This window comes from Aegilops tauschii, chromosome 1 (assembly GCF_002575655.3).
Source record: "Aegilops tauschii subsp. strangulata cultivar AL8/78 chromosome 1, Aet v6.0, whole genome shotgun sequence".
Classification (NCBI taxonomy): Eukaryota; Viridiplantae; Streptophyta; class Magnoliopsida; order Poales; family Poaceae; genus Aegilops; species Aegilops tauschii.
This window is the reverse complement of record NC_053035.3, coordinates 498,291,985-498,311,910: the sequence shown is the minus strand read 5'-3', so window position 1 is coordinate 498,311,910 and position 19,926 is coordinate 498,291,985. Positions and strand designations below refer to the sequence as shown.

Genomic DNA, 19,926 nt, shown 5'->3' with positions numbered 1-19,926 from the left:
ATTTATTTGATCATATGATGACTACCCAAAAAACTTTGCCTTGATGAGGATAACGATCCGTGAAGCCAGAGAAGAATTGTTACATAACAAAGTGAGCATAAAAGGCAGAAAAATGCCTTTAAACAGCGGCAATCCATAACTTTCAATTTCAAGATCATCCATCCAAACAAATGCACCACTAATTAGTAAATTCATTATTTCATTAATGTCTAAATTAATTATTAATATCACCATATCCATGTCCGTACAAAACTATTTGAAATAGACTTCTCCGGGAAGAGTCGGGCCTTCAGCTATCGTCGGGGACATCTTCCAACCTCTTCCCGATGACGTAGCGCTCGTCCCTGATCGAATCATGGAGTTTGACACACAACACCTTGAAGAGATAGCAGAGCTCACAGGAGCCGAGGCTGCCCAGCCATGCGAAGCGATAGACTGCTGAGTTCACAGCAGCGGAGTAGCCAAATCTCGGGAAGACACCCTTGGCGAGCACATAAGGAACGCCTAGAGCAGCGAGTAGCCTCGTGGCAATAGGCATGAAGATTTCTTGCAAGAACCAGAACATTGATATCTCCCAAGAAAGACAATCGGCCTTCCACCGAACAATCGTCGGAACCCACCTTTCATCAATGATATAGGCAAGGACGGGTCTGGCCCTTATCTGCTGAACCTTCAAGACAAAAAATCCGGTGAGTTAAATATGTTTGCTATTGTTGATCTAAGTATAAGCTAATTAGAATAGTTTGGGAATTGGCTGCCTGCTACCCAAAAACTTTGGCAAACAGAAACAATGATAATTATGCAAATGCTTGGCGTCCCATAGGAGACAAGGAAATAGATGGATTATATGAGTTGATAATGGGAATAAAGAAGAAAGCTGAACTTTAGAAATGTGACCTGACTAACCTAACAATATGAAATGAGGCATGACTAACCGAATAGTTTGAGTGCCATGTAGCAAATCATTCCGAACTAGATATGTTGAATTTGGTACATACATGAGGGATATAGTATAAATTTAAGAGAACAGAAAGCAGCAAGAGAAGTTGCAACTCACCAGCTTTAGCCAGATTCTCATAAATAGAAACCCAAGGGCCCAAGTGTAGGATAATGAAACGTCGTCAGCAGGCCCAACGAATGGTGATATTAGAAATAAATCAACCAGCAACCCATTCAGGAATGGAATGACGATAAACTGAGAGAAAACAGCTTTTAAGTTATTTAACTTCAGCACAGAATAGAGAAAATAGAAAGAAAACCACCGCAAGTTAAGTAGCTCACCCATAAGAACACAATCATTGAGTACTTCAAAGCTAGATGGCGTGGTCTCCCACAAGTCATGTAGGCAATTGAATCTCTAGTGGCAGCAATAATAGTTAATATGATGCCAATCCCAACAACCAAAGCAAGCAGATCTAAGAGGGAATATCGACAATTAATTAAGCCAAAACTTGATAAAAAAATACTCGATTTGCTTACGAAGGAAGTCCGACAACCATCTCTGAATAATCATTATTACCATTGGATTCCAATCCACTTGCTACTGGCATCCGGGTGATGGCAAGCAACAAGGCACGCCCAATTGAGATTGGAAAAATGAGCACAGCTGAACTGTATATCGCAACAGTCGACCATGTAAGCACCACATTAGTGGCATACGAATACCGAGTTACCTTCTTCACTAGCGACTCAAGGTATGTGACTGTAGAAGTGCCCTTAAGGAGAAACCACACAATGAAAACACGAGAAATTGAATTGGCATAGTTTCGTGGCGCTTGCCATAATGATAAGCCTTCAGCAGCACAACTGAAATTAATAGCCACGAACCACAGACATTAAAACTAAAGTGCATGTTCTTAAAAAAACCCGGACAGTACACATCAGATGAAACAAAAAACGAATACAACTTACTTGATATCTAACGGGAACAGCTCCGGTGCCAATTGGCCAGCAATTTGAACAGGAACAAAAATTACTACGGCCATAAAGATAACGTCATACAGAAGAGCACGCTTAAAATAAAATTTGTGGAATGGTTCCTGAATATGGTTACGGTGGATGTGGCAGCAGGGACAGGCACCCAGCCTCAATATCTAGCCACAAGATAAACAAATTACAAAACTGATTGTACCCATGAACTAGCTAGTATATACTGCATATATACTACTTCCTCCGTTCCTAAATATAAGTCTTTTTAGACATTTCAAATGGACTACAACATACGGATATATGTAGACATATTTTAGAGTGTAGATCCACTCATTTTGCTCCGTATGTAGTCATTTGTTGGAATCTCTAGAAAGACTTATATTTAGGAACGGAGGGAGTATAATACTAGTAACATCACGAGGTCATATAGATAAAAATATGATAAATACCTTGTGAAGAGTTACGGACAACCAGAGACGTAGATTCAAAAATATGTGTCCAATAAAACAATGAAGAGAAGCTGAAGCAAAAGATGGAGCAAACAGGAGTTCCAGCCTTTGAGACATTGTTGCACCAAACATTTTTGAAGTGAAGATATCAAGCAACCAGCCAAAGAACAACGGGTACATTATAAATGCGCTCAGGAGAATACTTGCAAGAGTGGTGAAATCTGCAGTCTCTCTGAGGAATCTAGCATGGAGCCGTCTAATGAAAATTGCAATCATAAGGCGCTCCCCCCTAAAGTATTGCCAGAGAGTGTTCAGCCCAGGAAAAGTGACACCCACAGAAATGATAAGTCCATATCCAATTAGAAGGGCAGAGCCTGTTGAAGTGTAGGAGTTGACTTCACCCACATTGGAAAAAATGGAACACGATATGCACCAGTGGATTATCCTTCCCAGCGAGAATGGGAGAAAAACCAAAATACAAGCAAGAGCCATGTCAAATATTACCACCTGATTAGAGAAGCATATTGTTATAATTTTCTGGAAATAAGTACAAAAGGTAAGCATAAGAAATGTGAGGTGGTCATTCATATCATATATTGTATATAACAACGAATATCAAATTAGAAGGACATTAATTAGTGCTTTACTTCAAATATAAGAACCTAATGATCTTATTAGAAGTAGCACACACAGAGAACATTGGTTGAGAAGCAGAGCATGTTGGGGACTGATCAACTTAGATAGAAACTAACTGATTAACCTGAACAAGATTATTGCTAACAGAGCATACCATCAAGAATGCTTCAACGGCAAGTAGCGCAAGGACTTGCAAGCCATCAAATCCTCGAAACCCCTGACGCCGAGTTTCTAGGCGCGCAACCCATCGTGCAAATGGAGCTACAGCAAATGGAGCAAACCGGCGTGCGAATGCAACGGAGAGCGCAAATAAAGCGAGGGCGGAGGCGGTAGAAAGGCGGAGGGAGAGCAAACAGCGCGCTTGAGCAAAGGATCTGGCGAGCGCGAGGTGCCAAGCCCAGAGGGCGGCGAGGTGAATGGAAAACTCCGGCACAACGCATACGACGAAGACGAGCAGCAGCAGCAGACCCGTGAGCTTGTCGGACGCCCCCATGATGAACTCAGAAACAGGCAGCCTCGCGGGGGCGTCCGCGGCGTAGAGAAGCCGGGTGGTGATGCCGCGGTTGCATACCTGAAATGGTTCAACATGACCGAGTGCGTAAGTCAATGTTAGCATCAGACTAGATCATATCAAAATGACATATGAAAAAGAATTGATCGCAACCACATCAACACTGTGATAAGAACATACTATAGTACTACATTCCAACAGTATTGGCATTTGGCAAGAACGTGTTAATTAAATATACTCCACAAGGGGACATTTTTCACTGATCTCCTTTTCAGGAAGTCGATCCGCATTGCAAACAGCATGACAGGAATGCATTGATATTTGAGTATTTGATCACATTACAAGATGGTAAATTTTGCACTCCACTAAGGAATCACAGGATCCAGCTTGACATCACACCATCCATGTGGTAGATGTGACTGAAATTACCAGTACACACACCTACATACGGCACATGGAGGGGAAACCCTAGGTCGGAGGGACCGAGAGAGAGAGAGATACCTCGCATAGGGGTTTTCCGCGGGCGGCGATCCACCGGAGCTGGCATTCGTCGTGGACGAACCTGATGCTGCCGCGGCAGGCGCATGGGCTCCGCAGGGGCCGCTCCGCCTCGGCGGGGAGGCGGCAGATGCGGCACAGCTGCTCCTCCGCATCCTCCTCTCCTTGGCCTCCCTTCGGGGAGATCCTCGCCCCTTCCTCGCCTCCGGTGGCGTCGGCGACCACCATTGATCGGCCTTCCCGTCGTCTATAGCGCGGCGATAGTGAGTTTTTTTTTTAGAGATCAGCGCGGCGAGAGCGAGTGAGAGATCGTGTAGGAGAAGCGGCAGAACGGGAGATCTTGGGCCGCTCTTGCTCTTCGTCTAGCTAGGCTCGCCGGCCCAAGAAGAATCCGTGCCATTATTGTTGTTCTTCCGTTTTTCTGCTTCTAATCCCCTTACCATTTCTCTTTTGCTTTTTTGAGCCCCTTTTCAGTTCTAATGTGTATATCATCATTCATCAGCGAATACTTTTAAATTAATTTTTTTGCAACAAATATTTGGATGTTCAAGGTACAATTTTTGCTTCGACATTTAAATCTTATTGTTTCATAAAAATATAGGCATTGGTGAATCCATCGCTTTAATCAAAGTTCTACGGACATTTTTTAATTAACACGCCAACTTTTTGAAATCGGTGATTTTTCAAAATACATGAATGCTTACAGAGAATACTTAATATAGGTGATGGTGATCTACATCTGCAGGTATCATGTGATTTTTTGAGACCAAGAGTTACTTCTTGGTGTAGACCCGAACCTCAAACTTGTAATTCTTACTTTCATCGTGTAAAATCTTGTGATTTCTATCTATATATCGATGGATGCAGACCCATAAGGGGGATTTGAATGGGCCGTAGCCCACAGTCAACAATGTCGTCCTCACGCTCACCAATAGGGGGCGCTCCGATTGAACACCAAAATATAGGGACGACAGCTTTGCCCGTGGGTATCCTATCCGAAAATAGTAGGCATGGGTGCAACTTCGCAAGATTTGGTACCCATGGGTATTTGGTATCCATATCAGAAAAATATATCGGTAGGGCATGGCTATAAATTGCGCCAATGGATAACCCAATGAATATTCGGATATTTTAAAAATAAATGTAAATAACACCCATGGCATGTGGGGTCACATCCAATGCCTGCACAACCCTAAATCTCGTATTCCCTAAATCGGCCATGGGCTCATCGTCTTATTTTTTTTGAAAGTTCACCGGGAGAGAGGGGGAAGCCCCCCCCCCCCCCCCCCCCCCCCCCGCACCACCTGACTTAAGTCCTATTTTGATGGCTGATGGTTATTAAAATAGGAGGGTATAAAAGGTTTATGAGGGTATGGGTTTAGGCAGAAAGGGTTGTACCCACCCATACCCTATCCATTGTCATCACTACAAATATTTGTTACAAAACAATGCTTTCAAAACATATTTTGATGGCTGATGAGACACATGAAAAACCTAGAGCATCTCCAATAGTTCCGCTATTCGTAAAATAACCACCGTTTAAAGAAAGTAGCCAAAAAAGCTCTCTAACAGCTCCTGTAAACGCACAATTGTTTTACGGGATCCCCTAAATCCTTCAAAACTTCCCCTCCATCTATGGGAAGATGGCCCTTCTGTAAAAGTGTCACATAAGCTACATAAGCTAACCGCCACCGTAGTCTGTTGCGCCGCCACCATTGACCACTGCGCCCCGAAACCGACCGTCACGCCTCCCCCATAGACAACCACCGTTGCGCCGTCCGCTCGCCGCCACCGTCGACCACCGACCACCGCCGTCCGCTGGCAGCCGCCGTCGGGGTTCACCATCGCCGTCGCGCCACCGTCAAAAACACTTTAGGGGAAATTTTTACGGGAACTAAGAAAAGACCTCGCCTGAGAACTTCCTTTAATTTATATGGACACCCCGTAAAACAACTATCATGGAGAATTTTTTTACAGGAATTCTTGGAGATGCTCTAAGAAGAAACATGACAACGAAAGTGGCATCGTTTTTACTTGAAATAGATAAATAAAACTGTAAAAAATAAAAGAGAAAAGGGAGAGGGAAAGGAAACGAAAAGAAGAAGAGAAAGAAAAAAAATATAACTCAGAGTCGTCTTGGGCCGGCCCTAGCTGGCAAAGGTGGCTTTCTTATACACATGGTGAATCGCAAGAACGGCCCAGTGTCACTCTTCCTCACTCACTCTCGCCGTCGAGACGAGACACCAACGGCAATGGCGGCCACCGGAGGCGAGGACGACGCGATGTTCTCCGCGGAAGAAGACTTCCGAGACGAGGAAGAGGAGTTGGTGGATCAGTGCCGCATCTGCCGCCTCCCAGCCGGGCCGGGCCGCCCCCTGCGCCGCCCCTGCGCCTGCCGCGGCAGCATCAGGTTCGTCCACGACGACTGCCAGCTCCGGTGGATCGCCACCCGCGGAAAACCCCGCTGCGAGGTACCGCCTCGCGCATCCTACTCCGCCTAGGGTTTTCCCCCCTCTCGCTGCTAATTTCAGTCATTTATTATCACTACATGTCTATGTCTATGTCTATGTGATGTGATTCCTCAGCGAAGTGAAAAATGTACCCCTTTTGCAGTGTGATTAACAGTACATTCTTGCCATATTGTTGCAATGTAACGAGTTATCGGCATCATATCCGCCGCGAATGATCGATCCCCTTCACCCTGCCGCGGTGCTTGGAGCGCGCTTAGTTTCCTTTCTTTCAGTTTTGTTTAGTAGACACATCTTGTTTACGGTTTCTGCTCCGGTGCTCCCCCCTAACTCAATTTCCTAGGGGTATTCTTGACCCCCGCCATCTATTTTTTCTCCGGCCCGCCGCTGCCCATATCCAAGCCCCGTAGCCCATATCCAAGCCCCGTATAACCCGTATGACCCATACGTATGTATACGGTGACATCCCGAAAAAAAAGGATGACACGACCCCACGACGGCCGATCCATCAATCACGCAGCTCAATCAATCACGCAGCTCCTCCATCATTCTGGTGAGTTTCTGTAGGAATATCGGCGGCAGCGATCTTATCGCCGGCGATCTCGTCCGAGAGCGCGCGCGGCACCGTCGTCAACCTCCAGCGCTCGCAGGTACCGCATCCCGTTTCCCCACGTTTGTCTCGCTCGCGGCAGCATCAAACGAACTGCCGCTGTTTTCGTCGTAGTGGTTAACCTAGCGGGGCGGGCAACCTAGCTTTCTGGCGGTCCAGGCCATCGCAGATCTTGTTCTGGTAGTGCTGCTCGTCATGATATACACAGTGATCACGCGGGCTAAAGTGGGTTTCTTCTTTCTAGGGTTAACCTAGCGTCGGTTGCCGTCGGTTGTGTGCACGACGGCTCCGTTATTTGATGCGGCGGCTTACCTAGGTATCCGGCGATCCAAAATAATCACGACTGGTGCCGTGGGCTAGGAATCCGGCGGTGCATGTTATCACGGGTAGCGCTGCTTCTCGTGATCCAAAGTGATCACGTACTGGATTCGTGGGACGTACCTTAACGCCGCTTGGTGTGGAGAGGGGGGAGGATCCATGGCCGATCAGAGGTCGTTGGCGTCGGTTGTGTGCACGATCTGAACGCCCTCGGTTGGGGCGCTCTCCGGTTGGTGTAGTTTATTTAACATCCGTGATCGTGCGGTAGGTGTTGTATATGTCAGCATTGATAATGTTTGCACATGTGATGATACATATTAATTGTTGTAGGAAATGGCGGACGATGAGTTAACTGATATGATGTATGACATGGAGTTTGGAGAACTGATGAAAGACTGGATAGAAGATTGGTCAGATGATGAAAATTCAGATCGTGGAGATAGGTCAGAGAATGGGAACGTATTGGAAGATCTTAATGTGAGTGGCATTATCATGTTGTAATTTTTTGGTGGCATCCGACAATATTATATTTTGAAAATTTATAGATGGATGAACATGATGATGGTCAGGAAAACAATGAGCATGATGATGGTGAGGAAAACAACTCGGAGATCTCGAATGAAGATTACATTAGTCAGGTATGGAAGTGGAATTTTTTGTTGGCATGCATGCAAATTGAATTAATCCTGGAATATTATATGATAAGTACTTATGTATTTGTGTTATATTTTTCAGCTCATTTCCGAATGTCATAATGCGTACGACTATTACGGTGAACTCGACGCGGAGACAGGCCTTGATGTCGAATCATTAGCTGCATCTGATTCTGGGGAGTCGCAATCGTCGGTCATCATGAGTGAGGTATGTATGTAATCAATGTTGTATGGAAGTAATGTTATACCATAGAAAACTGTTTTCATGGCTATGTTATGATTGTGTAGGTGACAGAAGTTGAGGGTAAAAAGAATGTCCAAGATACTGCTAGTGCAGATGATAAGAGGGATATGTTCATGCAGATAATACAAATGACTTTTACGTCTCACGAGGCTGCGTATGATTTCTACAACAGCTATGCTAGAGATAATGGTTTCAGCATTAGAAAGAATAGGGTCAGGTATAGCAAAACCGAGTCACGTCATATGCGTTATAGGCGGTTTGTTTGTTCCAGACAAGGAAAACGTGACAGCAGGTTGCTAACCGAGGAAGGACACAGCCGTAGGCTCAGACCCGAGACACGCTGCCACTGCGAAGCGCACCTGACCGTGAAGCTTGACCAAAAGCGTGGGGTTTGGTATGTTGATAGTTTTGAGGACAAGCATAGCCATATCTTGGCAGGACCGGACGAGGTACCTTTTCTTTGGTCCCACAGAAAAATCAAAGAGTACCAGAAGCATGAGATAATGTCCATGGGAGCTGCAGGGATTAGAATTCACGACATGATGGATTGCTTCATCAGCAAACATGTATGGTACGGCGGTGTTGGTTTTACCAGGCGTGAAATATACAACCTTTGCGCCAGGGAGAAGAGGAAGCTGCTTTCAAAAGGTGATGCTGCCACAGTCATAGGCATCATGGTCAGTAGGAAACAGAGGGATCCTAGCTTCTTTTTCGAGTACAAGCTAGACAAGGAAGGACATATGAATAGGATGTTCTGGTGTGACTCCCAGTCTCGTCATGACTATGAGGACTTCGGCGACGTGCTTGTATTTGACAGCACGTACAAGATGAACCGGTATGGTATGCCATTCATACCCTTTGTTGGTCTTAACAATCACCGGAAGACCACTGTTTTTGCTTGTGCCATAGTTTCGGACGAGACCGAAGAGACATATGTGTGGCTGCTGGAGACTTTTTTGAGGTCCATGTGTCAAAAGATGCCTATGAGTGTTATCACGGATGCCGACGCTGCGATGATCAAGGCAATTCGCCAAGTCTTCCCAGACGTGTGGCACCGTATATGTACGTGGCATATAGAAAAAAATATGAAGATTCACCTCAGTCACAAGTCCTTGAAGGAGTTCCGAACTCTTCTGTACTACAGCACGTCCACGGCCACGTTTGAGGAGAGATGGCACGCGTTTTCCAAAAGATGGCAGTCGGAAAAAACAGTAACATGGTTGAGACGGATGTATAAGAAGAGGAGACTGCGGGCCGCGGCTTATCTGACAGAGGGTTTTTGGCTTGGCATGAAAAGCAACCAGAGGAGTGAAAGTCTAAACTCATGCCTTCACCTCCACCTAGACGGTGAAATGACCCTGGTGGATATGATTTTGCACTATGAGAACGTCGTTGTACGTATCCGTGAGAATGAGGCACGAGATGATTGCACGGCCTCACAGAGTTTACCGGTGCCAGTTACTAGCTCGAGGGAACTTGAGATAGCTGCTTCTCACGTCTTCACTCCAGCAAACTTCTATATGTTGCAAGCTGATCTTAGGAAAATTGGTGGCATGGAGATTGTAGAAATAAAGCTCGGAGACGGATCACAGCAGTACATCGTGGCCTGGAAGAATAACCGGAAGAGCCGTTTTTGGGTGGAGTACACTCCAGTAAATTCCGCAGAAACTATAAGGTGCAGCTGCAGAAGAATGATTCGAAAGGGTCTACCTTGCAAGCACATATTCCATGTACTGAAGTACTTGAATATATCTGAAATACCAAAGTGTTTAGTTCTTGTGCGGTTCACGAAAGACGCAAGGTTGGGACTGCCCGCCAGGCGCACAAGCGATCTGTTGGGATTTGGATGGACTGGAGCAGCTGAAAGAATGAAATATAGCCAGGTCAGTGTGTTGGCTTCAGAAGCTATGCATGCAGCATGCAAACACCCAACTTTGTGGGATCAGTTACAGGAGAGTTTGAAGGCCGTGATAGCTAAGAGCCATGAGTATGATCAGCTAAAGGAAAATTTGAGTAAGAAAACGGCTGATCTTAGTACTTGTGCAATTGAATATGTAGATGATGGTGAAGGCAACATAGTTGAAGTTCATGATCCTATTAAAGTATCAACAAAAGGTGCAACTAAGGCAGATGAGAACCGCCCTATGTCGAAAAATGGTAGGCCACTTTCGTACGACGAGATCAGAATCAGGTGCGGCGCATGCAAATTGCTAGGGCACACTAAACGCAGCAAGAAATGCAAACTAAATAAGAAGTAAGTTTTTGTATGCATTGTAGGTTATAATTGTTTTTAACTTGTCATTCATTAACTTTTCCTGTTATCGTGTGCAGAAGCGTGGTGGGCGAAGAAGAGTAGAACAGTTGCTAAAGTTATGTTAGGATGAATCCAGTGATCTAATAGTGAGGTGTTTACAATGCATTACTGCATACATGATACATGATATATACTATTGCAAGAGGCCAGTACCTTGAGATAGTGCCTGTAGCATATATGGACTAAACAGGAGGCGGTCACTAGGGACTTTAATCATGGAAAATGGATAGCATTTTAGCCATTGTAATGATGGCATCTTTTGTGTTGTCCACTGTAGTTATATTATATTAGAAAACTAGACGATACCCGGCATGTTGTTGCGGGAATGCACCCTTTGCAATATATTCATAGAGAAATGGTTACGTGTAACATGTATATGTTGTTGCGGGAATATTTTGTTTGCATGTTGTGGTGGACCTTTCTCCATACATGTTGAATGACAAGGTGGCAAACTTGCATGTTAAGAGAAATAGGTTAGTGGTGGCTAGTTGTTTAGATATAGAAGATGTAATTATGTGTGATAATAATTAAAAAAATTTCACTCCTTTGATTCACCACCATTTAGATATAGAAGATACCAGCTCACTTTGGTCTATAGTATAGACTTCATACCAAAAACCCACCATTTTCCCCTCATAAAGAAAAGAAAAACCCACCATTTTATGGCTTGTAGTGTAACTCGGGCCGCTTGTCGCGATGACGTGGAGGGGGGGTGACGGATGCCGTAAGACGGCGCGACACACGGCCGCTCCCATTGCCGAGCCCATTTAACAATTTTTATTTTGATTACAGCCCGTTTAAATGGGCCGCGCTGGCCACCTGGTCGGGGCGGTTCTTCCCTCGCGATCTCCACGCGCGTTCTATCTATCCACTGCAACCGCCGCCGCCACTGCCGCCACCGATCCACGTCTTGCCGCCGGTCACGTTACGCCATGGTTTCGTGGAGCGACGAGTCGAGCTCTTCTTCGGATGGCGAATCCGTGACTAGCCTGCAGGTACGCTCCTACTATATAATCTCCAAATAGTGCTAGGCTTAGGGTTAGAGATCTTCATTTCCGGTATTTAACGCAGGGCGTTGATTCGTGCATTATCTCTGTTGTTTCGTTTAGCTTCCTACGACTATCCCTTGCTATGAATGCAGTGGCATTGCTCACGATCTGTCTTCTCGTTGTCTGCATCAAGAACCTTGCGTCAGGCTAGTTGCTTTTGATTCCTTGGACACTGGCATACGTTTTCTTGTCTGTGGTCAGAAGGTATGTTGTTCCGTACTGTAAATATATGTTTAAATTACCTCGTGCTCGATTTACTTCGCGGTAATCCATTGTTCTGCCCAAAATTGCATACATTTCAATTAATTTGTGCATTTACAAAGTCCGTATTTATGTTGTTTTTTTACGGTCTAATATTTATTTTAGCACATAATAGCATATACTTGTAGTTAATTGATCCATATATATATGTATATCATTGCATGCTACATTTTGTGTTTATATGATTGAGACCATATTTTTAGTGCATTGCATGTAATTGTATTGCATTTGTGCATATATGATTGAGACCATATTTTTCATACTGTAGGAAGAAGTGAAATGTAACTATGTGGAATGGGTAGACCCGGAGTGGTCAGTGGCTACGAAGTTCTGCCTGAGAGAACTGTGGAGCATGTATGACGAGAAGCTGAGACAGAATATTCAGAATGCTGAAGGAAAATGCATGTTAATTGGAGAAAAGAGGAGGACGGAGGAAGAGCTGAGATTTTTCAAAATGGACTTTGCTAAACTGGTGGCTGATAAGGAGGATGCTCTCACGCAGTTGGGCAATGCAAGATTGTCACTTAGCGATCTCAAAGAGGAGCTGGAGAAGAATAAGATGGCAGATCATGGTTGTGCCAATCTACATCAGGTCCTGAGGGTAAAGGCTGAGAAAGACCGGGACCGGGTGGTGCTAGAGAGAGACCAAGTGATGAGAGAGAGGGACCAGCTGAAGCAAGAGAAGAAAAAACTTGAGTATATTATTGCAGATTTTCTCAAACAGAAACATGGGTACGTTGATAAGATCAAGAAGCTGAAAGAGATTTGTGATGAATTTTAAGTATGTTTTGTGGTTTATTGTTGAACAGAATGATCAAGTCCTATCTGCATTGTGGCCAGTTCATTTGTGTAAGGTCTAAGTATATTATATTAACCAATAAATTATATCACTTTCGAAATAGTTCTTGGCTAAGCACTGAAATTATTTTGCTTCCACCGGAGCTCTAAATCATACTGATCAAGGGGGCGAAATAGTAGTTGATCATGTGATTGATGGTGCTACTGATCCTGATCTTCATGATGCAGAAAAGGAAAAGGCTAACAAAAATGCAGCAAAAAAACTGTGCAACGAGATTTGAAGCAACACATAACGCCAAGGGAGTCTGGCGCAAGACACGAGGAAGATCCACCTGTGGACGCCGATCCCGAGAGATCCAGCGGCAATCATGCGCACGGGATCCCAGGCGGATCTGCCTACTCCACCAACCGCAGGATCCACGGGTGGCCCGTCTGCGTCCGACACGCGGGCTGTCTCCACCGAGCGGTCGGGCGGGACCGGACCTGGCGCGTCCCCCCGCGCCAACTGGCGCTCGTCGACTGGGTCGCCCGCGCTGGGACCGGATCTGTCGTTGTCTCGGGCGCGGGATCCCACACCGGATGGCACGACAACCGAGGTTGATTCTCAGGCAAACAAAAAGGAATTTATCAACTTTTTTTGTTATTGTTGAATAATGCCAAATCAAATAAAAAAATATGCAAAAGTAAAAAGGAAATGAATTACTCTTCCATGGAAGAAAAGAATGAACACAGCAGCAAAAAACATTAAGGTAGAATAAATGAAGGGAAGCAAAATTTTATTGGTACGAAACGTATAGTCTGACTGCATTACACATACACAAGTATGTGTGAGCGACCAAAAATCCACATAAAATCCATGGTATCGTGCTTATTACATGAATGATAGAAAATCAAAGTTGTCCATGCCGGGAAACGTGCTTCCAGACTTAAAACAAACGACTGAAACTAGAATCTTGAATCATGTATGATGTCTTCACGCCTTGCTTTTCTTTGCGATGTCGCGGATTTTGTTCTTCACACATTCGAGCGTGTTGGTAGGTGAGAGAACCAACTCGGCGATGAGACGCCTTCTCCTTGCATTAACCGTGCCCTGCAATTTTTAGAACAAGGTTTAATGAATAGAAGTTGGTATTATACGACAATTGTACAAGTGTACGAGCAGAGAGGACAAATTACCTGGGTAAAATCGGCGGTCCATCGATCCCCGTCCCAATGCTCCATAACTTCAATCACAAAAAGGCCACAAGAGTTCCTAATATATATGCAAACATTAGTCACCGTGCACACGAACATGTCTTTCGTAAGTAGAAAATGATGAACCATAACTCACCCGTCCTCTTGTGGTGGCATGTCGATCTGAGGTATGATAGGCCACTTAGTGACGTTTGGATATTTGCCAGGTGTAATACGGTTTGCCTCTTCCATATCAATTGCTATTGCTAGTCGTTATTTGGAAGAAAGTAGTAGTGAGAAACCATATGACATTTCATATGAGGAATGCTCAATGTCGGGGAGAGTACCAGTGCTTTCACAGTGTCGAGAGAGAACTCGAGAGGATAGAGCGAATCAAAAACTCGGAATTCTTTCTTGCGGTTGTGCATCACCACGGTGATCCAGTGTGTATTGCCGACGTTCAACGGGATAAATGACTGAAATGTGGAACACATTTGTAATCAGATGCAATTATGCTTGTTGAAATGAGTGTTAATGAACTAGTAAGAACATATCATACCTTATCACGGACGGTATACTCGTCCAGAACCCTACGTACTGCTCCAGCTCTGCTCAGCGCACTATCCATGTTGTATTTCGACGGTTTAGGGTTGTCTCGTGCCTTAGCACGATCAACAAGGTATTTGGACCTCCAGGCTGGACAGAGGTGCCGATCATGACCAACGCGCAGAGCCAAATGTGTCTGATAAGCATCGATAACCTGCGTAAAATAATAGAACATTTTATTTTCATAGGTGACACCTAGATTATGCACTTAAATAGCAGGACATGGTAATAGATCTTACGTCATCCGCCAGCCATGTATGCTCAAGTACCGGTCGTATTCTCTCCACAGTCACAGAGGTGCCACGTTCATTGTAGTAAACTCTTTTTGTCATATTCTTCTCAGACCGAGCAGCTGCCTCCACAAACGCAACAGCAGCATCGATGAGTTCCGGTGTCAAATCATCCTTAACAGAGCCTTCCATGTCATTGTCACTAAACAGAGCTGCATGATAAATTACGAACGTCACGAACGGTGAGTACATGAAATGGTAGTAAATTAAGCACTAAGATAGCTACTAACGGTACCTCTAGTTGCGGTAGTGTTGCCGGATGGCTTAGTACCGCGAGCGCTTCGCTTGCCGGGCTTGTCAAGTTTAAAGGGGGATTCAAATTTCTTGGGAACAGTCGTCGGCGCTTCCCGGATATAACATCGTCTTCTTTTGCGGTTGCTGTAGACTTTTTCCCCTTGCTCTTACCCACCATCCCGTCGATAAAACTTGTAGAAATGTCAATGTCGGACGATTCTGCTCGAGGAGAATTACCTACAATCCAAGGGTTGTCCGGTGTTGCGCCGCACTCATCAGTAGGCTTCGTTGTCTTGTCAACATTTAACTTGGCAGGTGTTTTCTAGTTAACAAAAAAAATGTGATAGGTTCAGTTAACGAAAATGAAGATGCATAATTGAGATAAATGAAGACAAATAAATGAAAACATACTTCCTCATCATCGTTGTTCTGGTTTACAACAGGCTCGTCAGGCTGTGTCAAATCAATCACCGGCTCTAGATCGTCAGAGTCATCCTTGTACACGAATTCTTTTTTTTTCTGGTGGACCATTCTCAAAGGAATCCACTTCTAGGTCGGCATCGTTGTTGCCGGAAGCCGCAGCAGCCGCTGGCTTGTACATCACACCATTTTGGTTCAACTTCTCTAACAATCTCTGCATTACATAAAAATATTAATTAATGTCGGCACGGTTTTGCAACTTCGAAAATGTTGTAAACATAGAATTAAGGGTGTGTCACCTCGGCTACTTGTTCTGGTATTTCCTTCATTTGGCTGCGTATGTAATCCATACACCGCTTCATGATGAGGTTCATCATCTCGTCCGCGTTTGAGGCTAACTTGGACTTCTTTGCCGCACCAACGGCGGGCTTCATTTTTGGCTTTTCTGGTTCGGGTACTTTGCGCTCCTGCGCCCTATACTCCTTGGTTATGTTGTCTTCAATCTGCATGTGAAATACAAGTATATGTGATCAATAAAAATATTAATACAACTAATTATGTTATATAAAAGTTAAGAAGTACCCAACGTAATGAATTACCTTGATGTTACCACGGCCACGGCCTTGGTCATAATCAAACTTGTCTCTCCTTGAGGCTGCAGCTTCAGTCCAATTCCTCATTAGAGGTTCCATGGACAAGCTAGGATTGAATTCGCATTCACCTTCCAGAGGCTGAACCTTCTCCCAGTACAGGTACTGCATGAATATGAAAAATTACAATTAGTAGTATACAGCAGGTAAATTAGCAATCATATTTTTTTTGCAATGGTACAAGTCTGAAAGGTGTACCTGCAGGAGAGCTAAGTTCCCTCTCGGCCATTGGCGGAGGTGTTTGCCTTTCCTCACGTTGCGAAGGCAGTCCAGCAGAACCCGGAGGGTGAATGCATTCCAATTAATCTTGAATATACGCTTCACATCGTCCACCAATGCGTAATATTGCTTTGGTACAGTCTTGCTCGACATGGGAGCAAGAACTGTTCCAAGCAACACGAGGACAACTCTCCGAAGGAAATCGTCGTCGGCAGATGTATTTTTTGTGATGTCCACAATCAGATCATCGATGACTATGTTACCTGTGGTCTTGCTCAGGAATTGAGGCGGCACTCGATCTTTAACATCCTCACCTTCCTCACCGAGAATACCTTCTGCCGACAGTCCGTGGTTCTCCAAGGCCAAGATGCACTCAACCTCCACGGCACCGAGAGACACTTCGCCAACCAAGTCTTGTACAATGAATCTGCCCTTGCTAGGATCAAATATCTCAACCATGTACCGGATCAACAGTGTACGCATCTTCAGCGAAGGTATCTGAAGCATGCTACGGAGTGGTGTTTCGGCAAGTGCGGCCCGTTGACCGGAAGATAGACCGGCAATAAGTTTGCACCATTTTTCTACGGCGCAAACAATTTCTCCGTTGAGTTCATCCATCCTGTTAAAAAATATACTTGGTTATAGTACCATAAATTATGTAATCAACTTTTTTCCTAACATATTGTTGCATAAAACATAATAACGGAATACACTATCCCACAGTAGATAGAAAACTATACAACATAATTTATTCGTACTGAAACATTCAGCAGAGACACGTGCAGCACATAAAATGACAGTTTAACAAGTACTTATTTAACCAATTAGTTTCATAATAAAAAGCAACATAATTTATCTAATCATTTATTTTCATATGGTACTGTACAAATAGATATAAGAATCGGTGACAGTGCCTAATTAACAGTAAATTGAAAAGAAAAAAAATGAAATTATGCATACTGGAACATGCATCAAACAAACGTGCATCACATACAATATTAGTCGGCGTCTCATAGTTGCAACATGCATGTCTTAGGGCATTACTATAACTTAAAGTGACTATGCTATAACTAACACTGATAAAAAATTGTTGTTTATTCATCAATCCAACCCACAAGTGAAAGACAACAAACAACATGCAGAAACTAATTTGCAATCGTAGGGCTATCTAATCAAATACACGCACAAACAAATCTAGTGTCATAGGCCTATCTAATCAAATACACGCACAAACAAAAAACATCTACTCCAACAGATGTAATGCGAAGATTATGCGCTAATTAATCTTAGTCCTATCGAATCTAACAGACGCACAAAGAAAAGCATCATGGATGCGGTACGGTTGCCAACATACTGGATCGCTCGATGAAGATGGAAGTTGTCGGCGTTGTAACGTGGACGCAGTTCGTCCACGACGGCCAGCACGCGCTGACGATCTGGATGTTCTCGACGGTTTTGCTGGGGTTGGGCCGATGCTAGGGACGCAGCTGTCGTCGACTCGGCGGTAGGAGCCGTCGTAGACGACATGAAAGACGATGCCGAGACTAAATAGGAGGAGGAGGATCTCCTAGGTCGTCGTAACCACCAGGGATAGAACGCCCGTGATCTTTGCCTTCCTTAGTTGAGGAGAGGCAGTACGTGCTCCTAAATTAAAGGGATAGGCTTCCCACGCTCGAGTTTTTTTGTAGATTCCGATCCGGGAATTGTGTAACAAATCGCAGCTGCTCCTCTCTTTGAGCGATGAGGGGCTCGTTTCATGTACTTTTTTTCTTTTTTTTTCATACTAGAAAATTTTGATATCAAATAATTATTTCAACTCAACCAAATGGCCCCAAATTTTTTTCACACAACGGGATGACCATGGACATCATGCATGCCAATTCTCATCGATTTCCGACACTCGATGCATTTACTAGGATTTTGCTGGCGAAAAGAACCCGAAACGCTGCCTGGACGTGACGCAACGTTCGTTCGGTGTCAGGAATGGCTCACATGTTGCATGGGGGCCTACATTGGGCATCCTCACATGGTGCCAAAGTTTGGTGTCATTTCATGCAGGCCAGCACATAGCACATGTGCAATCACCATCATTCGGGTCTGCCGTAGGGGGAGCCCGAAGGACGTTGTTTTTTGGACTCAACCAAATGGCCCCAAAATTTTTTCACGCAATGGGATGACCATGGACATCATGCATGCCAATTCTCATCGATTTCCGACACTCGATGCATTTACTAGGATTTTGCCGGCGAAAAGAACCCGAAACGCTGCCCGGACGTGACGCAATGTTCGTTCGGTGTCAGGAATGGCTCAGATGTTGCATGGGGGCCTACATTGGGCATCCTCACATGGTGCCAAAGTTTGGTGTCATTTCATGCAGGCCAGCACATAGCACATGTGCAATCACCATCATTCGGGTCTACCGTAGGGGGAGCCCGAAGGACGTTGTTTTTTGGACTCAACCAAATGGCCCCAAATTTTTTTCACGCAATGGGATGACCATGGACATCATGCATGCCAATTCTCATCGATTTCCGACACTCGATGCATTTACTAGGATTTTGCCGGCGAAAAGAACCCGAAACGCTGCCCGGACGTGACGCAATGTTCGTTCGGTGTCAGGAATGGCTCAGATGTTGCATGGGGGCCTACATTGGGCATCCTCACATGGTGCCAAAGTTTGGTGTCATTTCATGCAGGCCAGCACATAGCACATGTGCAATCACCATCATTCGGGTCTGCCGTAGGGGGAGCCCGAAGGACGTTGTTTTTTGGACTCAACCAAATGGCCCCAATTTTTTTTCACGCAATGGTATGACCATGGACATCATGCATGCCAATTCTCATCGATTTCCGACACTCGATGCATTTACTAGGATTTTGCCGGCGAAAAGAACCCGAAACGCTGCCCGGACGTGACGCAATGTTCGTTCTGTGTCAGGAATGGCTCAGATGTTGCATGGGGGCCTACATTGGGCATCCTCACATGGTGCCAAAGTTTGGTGTCATTTCATGCAGGCCAGCACATAGCACATGTGCAATCACCATCATTCGGGTCTGCCGTAGGGGGAGCCCGAAGGACGTTGTTTTTTGGACTCAACCAAATGGCCCCAAATTTTTTTCACGCAATGGGATGACCATGGACATCATGCATGCCAATTCTCATCGATTTCCGACACTCGATGCATTTACTAGGATTTTGCTGGCGAAAAGAACCCGAAACACTGCCCGGACGTGACGCAATGTTCGTTCGGTGTCAGGAATGGCTCAGATGTTGCATGGGGGCCTACATTGGGCATCCTCACATGGTGCCAAAGTTTGGTGTCATTTCATGCAGGCCAGCACATAGCACATGTGCAATCACCATCATTCGGGTCTGCCGTAGGGGGAGCCCGAAGGACGTTGTTTTTTGGACTCAACCAAATGGCCCCAAATTTTTTTCACGCAATGGGATGACCATGGACATTATGCATGCCAATTCTCATCGATTTCCGACACTCGATGCATTTACTAGGATTTTGCCGGCGAAAAGAACCCGAAACGCTGCCCGGACGTGACACAATGTTCGTTCGGTGTCAGGAATGGCTCAGATGTTGCAT

The 19,926-nt window shown here is 44.9% G+C and overlaps 2 protein-coding genes across 2 annotated transcripts; both read right to left on the bottom strand.

The window, feature by feature from the left end:
• Positions 1-98: 98 nt before the first annotated feature.
• LOC109760800 (probable E3 ubiquitin ligase SUD1) lies at positions 99-4,251 on the bottom strand. The gene is made up of 8 exons (XM_040396932.3): positions 4,027-4,251; positions 3,169-3,585; positions 2,379-2,885; positions 1,912-2,093; positions 1,520-1,806; positions 1,282-1,415; positions 1,058-1,195; positions 99-670 (listed from the first exon to the last, which is right to left on the bottom strand). The coding sequence occupies exons 1-8, from the start codon at positions 4,249-4,251 to the stop codon at positions 290-292; spliced, it is 2,271 nt and encodes a 756-aa protein (XP_040252866.1). The 3' UTR covers positions 99-289.
• Positions 4,252-13,711: 9,460 nt separating this feature from the next.
• Positions 13,712-16,789, bottom strand: LOC141039209 (uncharacterized). Its single transcript, XM_073506536.1, has 11 exons — positions 16,310-16,789; positions 16,061-16,216; positions 15,761-15,964; positions 15,544-15,675; positions 15,279-15,363; positions 14,787-14,959; positions 14,471-14,671; positions 14,259-14,387; positions 14,069-14,094; positions 13,915-13,990; positions 13,712-13,828 (listed from the first exon to the last, which is right to left on the bottom strand). The coding sequence occupies exons 1-11, from the start codon at positions 16,787-16,789 to the stop codon at positions 13,712-13,714; spliced, it is 1,779 nt and encodes a 592-aa protein (XP_073362637.1).
• Between the last annotated feature and the right edge of the window lie 3,137 nt (positions 16,790-19,926).